General features: G+C 33.1%; 1 protein-coding gene across 1 annotated transcript; it reads left to right on the top strand.

Annotated features, from left to right (window-relative positions):
• Positions 1-855: 855 nt before the first annotated feature.
• LOC144713690 (uncharacterized) lies at positions 856-6,005 on the top strand. Its single transcript, XM_078588359.1, has 2 exons — positions 856-1,100; positions 5,708-6,005. Exons 1-2 carry the CDS (start codon positions 964-966, stop codon positions 5,925-5,927), a joined length of 357 nt encoding a protein of 118 aa, XP_078444485.1. The 5' UTR covers positions 856-963; the 3' UTR covers positions 5,928-6,005.
• The last annotated feature ends 5,198 nt before the right edge of the window (positions 6,006-11,203 follow it).

Genomic DNA, 11,203 nt, shown 5'->3' with positions numbered 1-11,203 from the left:
ATATGATAAAACACGATGCATGTAATATGATTCTTAACATATAAATGACGAGCATTTAATGTTATTCACTGAATTACTTGAATATTACTGAAATTTATAAGTATATCATTATCTACATCCTATGGGCGTTTTTACAAAACATTTCTTGAATTCTCTGACATCAAGAAGTTTAATGCTTATGCATATTTCCAATGTAATAGATTTACAGGAATCAAGGGATGTACTGGGCCAAAGGAAGCTATTTTGGTTTCGGAGTTCAAAGGAGCAGTTAGAGGGTTGTGGGCTATGTCCTGGCTCAAGCCACTTACAAAAATATATTAGAGAGGCTGGACTGAACAGATGATATGCATAAACAGGGAAAATCTCCCGTACCCAATGACGGAAATAACAGATGATGACGGAACGTAGTACAGAAAGGCTTGTCTCATTTCTGTTTGGAGGTCAAGATGAATGACTGATGACATAGCATCATCCATACGTAAGCCCTACCGCCCTATGTCAGATAGAACATCCCCAAAACTCTATTTAATTATCTTACTTCATGGCCAAAATTTAGGAAGTCCTTGCTCGCTAGTAATCAGTATTAAGTTATGATTATCGCAATAGTTCTCTACAACTTGTAGACCACAAGTATAATATTGAAGTCGACACTCGCACGCGGCGGGATAACAAGTATTTCCTGTACCTTCAATCGTTACGCGTTCGCTCGATCTCATCAACATGGCCTTCCCCGACCCTTCCTCGATATCGTGAACGAGACGTCTCCAATCACGTAAAGACGCCACGTCCTCAAGTTTTTTCTAAACCACGCCGCCACTCCTTTCCACTTATCAAACCAGTCAAAGCATGCGGCGACGCCAGCAAAATAAACCTACTTAAACCCCTCCCCCATCTTCTTCCCTCCACCATCTCTCTCTCTCTCTCTATCTTTCTCTAACTATCTATCGTTCTTTCTATCCGTCTATGGGGATGGACTTGTTCAAGGATATGGAAGGCGGGTTCCTGGTGAAGGTGGGAGTATTTGCGATAGTGCAGTTGCTCGTTTACTTGATATTATCCGGGCCGTCGGGGATATTTTCAAAAGAACGGGCGATGAAGAGGCTGGGCGGTAGTTTCCGCGTGCCGCGCTCGGCCAGCATCCGCCGCGTGGCGGCGCTGTTCTCCGGCGAACCGGTCGAGGACGAGGCCATGCTAGCGACAGGTGAAGATGAGGCTCGGTAGCTCGCTCGTTGGTGCGGGTGTGAATAGTTTGGTTGATATTCTTTCTCATTTGTTATTCTTTTCCATGGGTTTGGTTTGATTCTTCGCTGGAAGTTAAGGCTCTGGCGTTCTTGATGCAATAAACTTGGACTTTTTTCTTCTCCGACCCATGACTTTAGGGTTCGGGGGTTGATCGAAATCTGCGGAGCTAAATGGGTTTTTAGTCTTCTTTCTGTCAAGCCCGGTTACGCCTTTTAAGTAAAACGAGTAGCTGTTATAAGATGTTATGTGTGTTAGTTTTTACCCGTAGAGTTTATATTTTTAAATAATAGTCAATTTCAGAGTTTAAATAAAGACCGTACTATTAGTCAATTGGGAACAAATAAAATTTAGATATACATGGTATGTAGGCGGAAATTCAAAGATTTGTTTGACTTAAAAAATAGTGAAAGTGCTGGAGAGAATGATAGGATGTATTAACGTGAATGGGTCTTTCTATGGATGACAGGATTTTTATCGATCTATCGTCCTGTGTAGCGAGGAGACGAACGATTCTTGGTCAATAAAGATCAGCTGACTCAATGGACGGATTCCAAATAATGTAATAAGTCGTACGGGTCAATCTTTTTATATTTATCGTGACCAAGAGAAACCCTTATCCTTTTGGATAGAGTTATTATTTGTCACAGGATGACAAGTCATCCTACTTGCTTAAGAGGATTTGAGAAATGATGTTAACTTTTCGTTCATCTTTCCTTGTGGTCGAGCTCTTTTTTGGCCCATTCAATCCTCCTGCCTAAGCTCTATCCACAATAAGAGAAATTCATGTGGTTTGTACTATTATTGCACATGATTTGAGTCCTCGTATTACTTTTATTGATGCCTTGATCTCATGGAAAGAAACCCGTTCCAATGTGGTAGGGAAAAGAAAGATATAAAAGAAAGAAATAATGATGGAATGTAAGGGAGACGGATAAAATTCAGTGAAGGGGCCAAAGATGAGGACGAGAGTTCCCATATCTGTAGGAAAAGAAGACCAAGAGAGAGATTTGCTAGCATCGCATCGCATTGTATATAATCTGCCTATATTCTAATTCAAAAGTGTCCAAGTAAAGTCATTGGTATCCATAAATACTTCCACAAACACTACTTAAAACATTTATTGTACATCGGTGCCCCTTCCATATCTTTCCTTGTTCATTCCATTCACTGAATTACTTTGAAACATAATCAAGATCAAACATAAATACAATAGGATTCCCAATTCTGAAAAAATGAAAATTGAAGGACATTTCGAAAATGCTGTCGTAGGTTCTTGTGAAGAAATGATCAAAAGAGCTACATTGTCTAGAGAATTGGGAATCCTATTATATGTTACATATATCAGGCAATAAAAATAACTATAATTATAATTCTTCAACCCACAACAACAAAAAAAACATCAGAAACGAGATTTCTCAAAGAAGCATTTAACTGAGATAGGACTAAAATATTTTAAAAAATAAATTCAATGTATAAAAATTGAAAAAAAATCCATACAATTTAGTGAAGGATTCTTTATGCTTGAATAAAATGAAGGGATTATAAAATTTAAATTCCAAAATGATCTTTTTGTATGAATTAATAAGAAAATGGAGAAAGTATTAAACAAGCAGAATTTAATAAGATTTTGAAAAAGAATCTTGATAGTTAGAACTGAAAACTGACATACCTATTATATAACATTTTAGAAAATAATTTAAATCGAAATCCTCTGTTGGCAAAACTTGTATTAAACTGATAAAATAGAAAAAAGATACAAATGAATCAGATATTGGTATTGATTTTGTTATTTAAGGTTTCTGACTCATTGAAGAATATTCACAATTTTCATTACTAGCAGATAGTCAGAAAGATATGTATTTATAAAGTGAATTTTTAATTTATTTAATGATATTTGATAATTTATAGTAATTAAACTCAATTTTATGAAAGCACCATAATTACGACAAAATTTAAAAGGTAGGAAAATTTTAACCGAAGTTTTCAAAAAATTGAAGAATATCTTTGGAGTTTTTGGAATTGTATTGTATGACATACTAATTAAATACAATCAATATATGTAAATCAATGCTCTGGTATTGCCATGATAGTAGAGAGTGAGCATGCCATTTGTGATTGGGAATGGAGTGGAGGGGGGTTGCAAAGAACCTTGCTGATTATGGTAGAAATGAGGGCACATAAGAGCCAAAGAGAAGCATAGTGAAATGAGAGAAGCAGAAAAGTACCACTAATTATGACAGAAATGGATGGTCAATACCCGCTAACAGGGGACAAAGATGGCGATGACTTGCGTAAAGGTGAGGGGCAACGGGAATATTCTAGGAGGATTACATAGTGTAAAATGATAAAAATAAAACTAAAAATAAACAAGTCCATACTAACATTGTCATTAGGTGCAGAATGGACTAGAGGTATCTTCACTTCAAAATTATATATCATATTCATTATTACTTCCAAAATTTCAATATTAAAATCAAGAGAGAAATGAAAGATGATTGTCAATGGTAAAATCCATCTAAAAATCTTGTGTATGAATAAGATATAAGGGTGCCTTTTGACATTGATGGATGTTAATACCCTAAAACGTGTGACATGAAACTCCTGGATTGTTAGAATCATGTATTGAAGCTGGAGAATGCTCAAAAGTAGATTATTTATCTCCACTCCTCAATCCATGTTATGGATCCCCTTTGTGGCTGTGAAGTATTAGGATTCCCCAAATATCCTGCATCAAAATATGCACTTTAAAAACTACTTTAATCAGCTGCTCATGTGTGTCCTCCATGTCTCCAAAACTATAACAATAATTGGCGTGGAAGTACCCTTTATCCTGTCCTCCGATCAGACTTTTCCAAGTGAACATGAAAAGAGATAATGCAAAATGTTGTCAACCATGCATTTAACAAATGCTTGAAACTGTTAACTGTATACAGTCACGAGTCATGTTTTGGCACATTAACAGTTTGATGCTTCAAACTGCCCTTTTTCAATTGCAGCACATTTTTAAAGTAAAAAAAATACTAATGGAGTTTCTGATCATTGGCGTAGCTAATGATTGGCTACAGTCAATGACTGGGAAAACCTAATGGTTTAACACAATTCGAACATAGTATATTATGAAAAATAAATGAGCACAATAAATCATAATTAATTCGTCAAACTCATTAAAAAATTTAAACAAATCTACAAACATATTTTTCAAACCTAAGAAATCATCTATTAATAATTTGATGTCAGATAATCCACTAAAAGGATAAAAAAGTAGGGAATATTCTGTTAGCATTTCATATCTTAGACTGATTTAAATATTGATCTAAAATACAGTAGCTTAAATATGACATTTTATACCTGAATATGAAGGTTAGACAATTGTTGACATTGGATAGTAGTAAGAGGTTAACACGTCGAGATGTCCCTAATGTTTTGAACTTTAATTTGGGCATTAAATTTTCTAAAAAGATGAATTAAATGAATTAGAATCGTTCATTCAGTTGCCATGTTTTTTTCATTAATTATATGACTCTGAAACACACTTCAATGTATGAATCGGGGACAGTTAGTTCAATAAAAGTAGAAAAGAATTTGAATTCTTTATAAAAAGGTGTGATATCTCAATCGAATTCAGTCCAATTTATCGTGAATCATCGCGAAAATAAATATCTCAATCTTGAGTCCAAGCTGAATGAATTTCCGAAACCTCGGCAGATAAATGAGGTTCTGTCAAGAAACGCATGAATACAATTAAATCTGCTTCCTTACAACTTATGAAGTTCTATAATCCAGAAGTCCTTACTCCATTCCGCAGGAGAAAATGCTACTATTATCCAAACTCAGAGAGTTGAATTACAGTGCCCTCGAAGGGGTTTTAGAGGAGCTGTGCTATCAGGATCCGATATCAACTTCTAACAGTCTGCATCAACAACGACTCGTCGTCCAACTACACCCACTCTCCAGCGATGCTTTGACCAGATACCAACTTGATCGCTAGTCTCGTACTAAATAATTTTATAGTTCCATGCACGGTTCAATAAAGAAGATAAGGTCTAGAGCATCTTCAAGGCGGTCTACTACATTACGTGACGTGTGGGAGACACTTTGACTTGTTCTTACGCCACGAAAGTCTTTAAGGGGAGAGACATGTTGGAGTTATCCTGAAGAATAGTTTTGGCAGTTAACATTTCTCTCTTTTACAAGCCAAGAGACAGGCTTTTCAACCACGTAACTGGTGGTAAGATTTCGTGGCAGATTAGATCATTACTACCCACAAAGCGCGTATTCCCTCTGAGACTACCATATTTATTACCTTTTCACCATATTCGCCTCAAGTATAGATGGCATGGGAAGATTTTCTCTATGAAGGTGCCGGCAACTTCGCTGTAAAGGTGGTGTTCTTCTTCCTCGTCCAGGTTCTGCTCTACTTCATCGTTTCAAGATCGTCGGATGTGTTCTCTGTGGCTAAGATAAGGTCAGCCAGCTTCCGCACCGTCCGATCCATCAGCATCCGACGGCTGTTGGCAGCGCTGTCCGATATGCCTGCCGGCGGTGAGTTCTCTCCGACGGCTGTTTCTAGGACAATCAGTCAACGAAGCTGTGAAGCGATGGGTGAAAGTAAACGGCAGGGCTCTTCTTTCTCTATCGATCATCAGCCGTCTGTCTTTGATGATGAACAGTCCCAGAACTCCTGATTAAGCTCTGGCATCTATGTGTATTTTATGATAAGCTATGGCTGTTTGCGCATTATGGACAGTTCGATTTCTTGTTAAGATTTACCACCACTGCCGTTGTGATTTCCAGTCTGTGAAGTAGAATAGCCTCAAAATTTTAAATGGCTATATTTTCTGTTAATTGGACCTCATTGCCTTGTCTATCTGTGTGTATATATTTCAATCTATCAACATCGACTATCTTTAATCGATCTTGAAAAAATTCAAAGTGTTGTCTACTTTTAATCTTTAGATAAAATTATTACCGTAATACTATCCGGTTACCTAATCTATGTTTACCTTACTCTGCATTTATAAAATAGATATTTACTATGTAACAACTAATACTTAAATTTATCCAGAAGAAAATTTAGGCATTAAATTTATTTTTATGATTTTTACACTGCTCCAAAGGATTTCCAATGTTTATCATGCATAAAGTATGGTCTTGAAATTTTTTCCCTTCATCGATTGAAAATTAATCATAATATCAAATTGGAGATGTCACACACTAGCTCAAATGTTGAGTTCCAGCTTTGATTGGGATTTTATGCCTTCATAAGAGTCTCTTTGAGACAATTTAAAATTTACATACTCCCATCGTTACCTTTGAAATTCACATATTTACCTTGTAAGGTAATCAAGTGGCTAGAATACTATCTATATTAGCATGGACATCTCACAATAAATATCTATATAAGGAGGCTTTCACTTTGTACCTTTTTCAAGTTATGATAGAAAAATGATCAAGATAAATATATTTCTTACTCATAGCCTTGGATAACAAATTTTTTTTTTTTTTGGAAATGTTGTTTTAGTTTATTCTCCTTGGCTATTATTAGTCAATGTGATCTCATTTTAAAGAAAATCATGCACAATACTTGACAAAGGGTATAGTTGGTTTACGTGTCTTAGTTAGGGATGCAAACAAGATAGTAAACATACAAGGTAATTGATAAAAGGGAGGCTTTGTGAGAGAGCTGATATACTTTGATGTATCTTCTAGAGCATGATGTATGACCTGACACCCATTGAGATGAAGAAGAAGAGATTCGGTGGGCCAATAACTGTGTTGATACATCTAGACGCCAGAAAATTGAGATTCTTTAGATGACTGACTAGAGAAACCAAGAAATTACATATTTCCACGTAAAAACATGCTTAAATCATTAGGTTTTTTATTTGTTTTTTAAATGCAATATGACTCGATGTTATCATCATATGTGTGAATTGTCTTTTTAATTACATTAATCATGGCATCATAACCAAACAAACATGGGGACTTAAGATATCATAGCTTCTTCATCTGCCTATACCTTCTAGATATGTTTAAATCATTCTGTGTCAATTTTTTTCTTAAATTTTTGCATCCCTAACTAAGACACGTAAACTAACTATACCCCTTGTCAAGTGTTGTGCGTGATCTTGTAACTTTGGTTTGGATAACCCCGTGATATGGTTAGTTGCAAGCCAAACCTATAGAAAGATCATTAGGTCTTCCTTTTGTAGAAACTTATTCTTTATATAGGATAAATATTTAGTTTAACCCCTATATATAGGGAAACATAATTTAAGAATTTATAAAAATGTAAAAATTAGGGGGGGCCTTTAGTTAGTTTTTTAAAATTAAGTTCCCCTTGCATTAAGTGAAAGTCAGATATTTGAAAATATTATTAAGTTCATTTATGCTTTAAATGGGGACACATTCTAATAACATCACATGAAAATTGAAATATAATTGGATTACTCGAATAATTTGATAAAACAATGATGGGAAAGGATGAGATTTAGGATATACAGCCTCTATTGGTACTAGGATGTAGAGAAATTCGAGAAATTTTGAAAGAGATATAGAATAGAGAGAGATACAAATTAAGATGGGTAAGAGAGAGAGAAAAATAAATTTTTTATAAAAAAATAGTAGATATAAGGGTAATGATACAGTTAAAATGATGATTGAAAATACAGTACGGATATAATTATTGAAAGATGCATACATTGCATACATATAAAGAGACTGATAATGTAAAAAATGATGATAAAATGGATAGAATAAAAAATTCCAATTTAGATATAAATATTTGAGTTTGAATAAATTTTAATAAAAACAGAAAAAATAAATAATGTAATAAGACATCTTATTTGATTGAATATTTATATATCTATCATGTATAAATGTTTATCTGATAAATCTTTGTTGATAGCTTGGCTTTAGAATATACATTTATGAAATTTTATTTACAATCATTTATAATTGAATTTAAAATTAATTTTAAGGAAGTTCTCAGGTTTTCAATTTTAGTCTATATTATTCAAAATTTTGGTTGAAACATAACAAAATTTTTATTAAAATACATAAGCCTCTTTTAATCATGAAAATGTATATTAAGGCTCAATGTCCGCTGTAGACGAATATTTAAATCCACCAAAAAATTGAATAAGTTGAAGGAATCAAGAAATATTTTTCTCTCCATTTTATTTGATCATGTAGACATTAGCAGAATGGGTTTTATGTATGTTTTTATGGAAATGTAATATTAGATGTCATATAAAAAAATATATTAAAAGTTTGGTTATTAGTGCTCCTTTAGTTTCGTAAAACCCAAAATCTGAAGGAAAATATGTGGGAATTTTTATCTGAACATCAAGCCTACATGCATTTGAGTGAAAATACCCTCGTATGTATTTGGATGAACGTTCAGAATGACATATTCTGATTATAATCCCAGTCAATGTGTTTGATCAACATTCAAAGAAAGCTTGAATTAAATCCATCATCATGAAGCAATATGACCATTAACAATGTGGCTTGTGGATTGGATATTTCAATTAATACTAGAAATTTACATGAGATGTTTATAAACATGTTAAATATCAGTGAGAAAATATTTATATAGATAACATCTCACTTAATTGTTAAAATGCGGTAGTCGATACAAATTTATCCACAATGTATATTTATATCTAAATCAACAACATACTTTATAAATATTTAATAAAAAATAAAAAATTAAAATTTACTTAAATTGTTTTGAATAAAATCATTCAAAACTTTACAACAGTTATTATAGATTTTTTAAGTGAAATTCTTGGATTAATATTTAGTATGCACTCCAAAATTAGATGTCTTACTACCTATCCACTTTTTCTGGCATATATTGTTCATCAAGTTTTTTATTAATATGAAAATTACTCACTCGGACGTTTCATTCATGATTTTAATGTAGGTAGATTTACCCTCATTTTAGTGTATTTATCTCCCTCTCTCCGATGGTGCAAACAAGAATTCACATCTTCTGTAGAAATCTCCAGGTTGCTTTAGAGAAATATTTCACAAACGTTTGTTGAGAACATCATCCCAATTCCACATGATCTGGAATCCTATTTTTTGGTTCAGGTTTTCAAGAAGTTATAATCAACCTTTACGCCATAGGCAAACCTGGTCCTAAGATCATAACTGGGAGATTTTAAGTTTATTTAAAATTAAAAAATATTTGCAACTTCCATTAAATTCGGCAGCATCTAAAACACAATATTTTTGTGTAGGATTAAAGAAGAAGGGGAGAAAAAGAAGATGAATAGGAAATGGTTGGGAAAAAACAATTCTCTTGTATAATGATATTTTGGAAACTCAAGAAAAAATTCATGACGAAATAGAGTTATAATTATTATTCAGGTTCTCACGGATTATTCGCACAATTGTGAGTGCATTAATTTTAAATTTACAGCCACGAGAAGGAGGAAACATTCAAAGGCATTGAAGTGGGATTTTAGACAAGAAATCAAGATTTCTAAATGTCCTCACTGGTTGTGAGTTTGATCGCGAGGAGTGTATCTGCATTAACACATAAGAACATACAGATATAACAATAAGTTGTGAAGTACATGATAAAGGGAAATATATTCAGTAAGAACCATCTTATGATACTTAATAGAATATTCAAAATATTTTGTCGTGAAATATAATCAAGAATTACTTCTCATTGAATATCCATGAACGAAATTATCTGATATCTTTGAATGTTTAGATTGAGTAAATATAAAGACTTTAACTGGATACTATTAGGCTTTGGGCATCAAGTAGTTGACAGTTTGTGAGCTGACCAAGAGCAATTTTCGGGGACTGAGTTAAAGGAGGTCAAGCATCCTCAATCCATGGAAGACTTTTGGATTGATTAAAAAATTTTAAGGACCTAATTAACCCCCTTCTCTTAGACATTAACTTATACATTTAAAATAAAATTACCCCATTATAATCAATTTTTGTAGCTAAACTACTAATGTAAATGTATCTGAACTCATTTATGTGTCAAACATAACTTTGTTTCCATAAATAAACCATTACATCTGGGTCATATACTGAACCTAATGTTGGTATTTCTCTTGATTCAAAGTAAAGTTTCATAATACTCAATTAATATTGAATTTCTCTTGAATATATTACTCCATTAAATATTTCATATCTCAGCTTTCCAAAAAAGTGTAAAATCACACTCTCACTCAATGTAGATGTTTACAAAGTCTGAAAGACTAACAGTCAGTGAAAATTTGAGAAAAAAAAGAGAATAAGTTTTTAGGGATTATCTAGAAACCCTACTATATTTCAATGACATAAATCTTCTATGTTATTTATAGCATGTTCATTCAGATTCCTCTCCCCATGCACCTTGTGTTTCCCATGTCTTAAGAAGAATGGTGGGGTCTGCACGTATTATGTAACTGTGATTTTGTTGTCCACTTCTGCAACCTTCATTCCAACAGTTACTCTGCTTACTGTTCCATTCATATACTAGTCCAAAGTAACTCCTTAAAGTTCCTACCGATTCTGATAATATATGTTTCACTAAAATAGTTTATAAAATATGTCAACTTTCCTAAAATATAAAATATTGTTATGTCACACATAATTCCTTAATCATATTTGACTCCATTTAATGCATAGAAGTTTATGATTGTTTTTTGTGTTTAAAAATTTGAAAAGTAATTCAAAATAGGAACTAATATTTTTATTCATGAATAATATTATTGTCGATAAAAATGATAAATACACTATTTAATGTAATTTATAATGAACTACTACCTGAATCATTTATATGAATGAAACAAAAAAATACAAAAAGTGATCCATGTATCACATCAGTTGAGCATTTATGGCAGATGATATGTGTTCCCAAGCCATGAGATTCTGAGTTATATGTTAGTTTTAGTTTAAAGTTACTAGAATTTAAGGTATCAAAACATTCTACTATGACTATATA

This window comes from Wolffia australiana, chromosome 16 (genome assembly GCF_029677425.1).
Source record: "Wolffia australiana isolate 7733 chromosome 16, ASM2967742v1".
In the NCBI taxonomy this organism is placed as follows: domain Eukaryota; kingdom Viridiplantae; phylum Streptophyta; class Magnoliopsida; order Alismatales; family Araceae; genus Wolffia; species Wolffia australiana.
Note: the sequence above shows the minus strand (reverse complement) of the source record. Positions and strands in the feature narration are given on the sequence as shown.

Excerpts from the sequence above, each read along its gene's own strand:
- LOC144713690 (XM_078588359.1), top strand. The coding sequence starts at position 964 with ATGGGGATGGACTTGTTCAAGGATATGGAAGGCGGGTTCCTGGTGAAG. Across the intron at positions 1,101-5,707 it reads AAAGAACGGGCGATGAAGAG|GTCAGCCAGCTTCCGCACCG; the intron begins GCTGGGCGGTAG and ends GGCTAAGATAAG.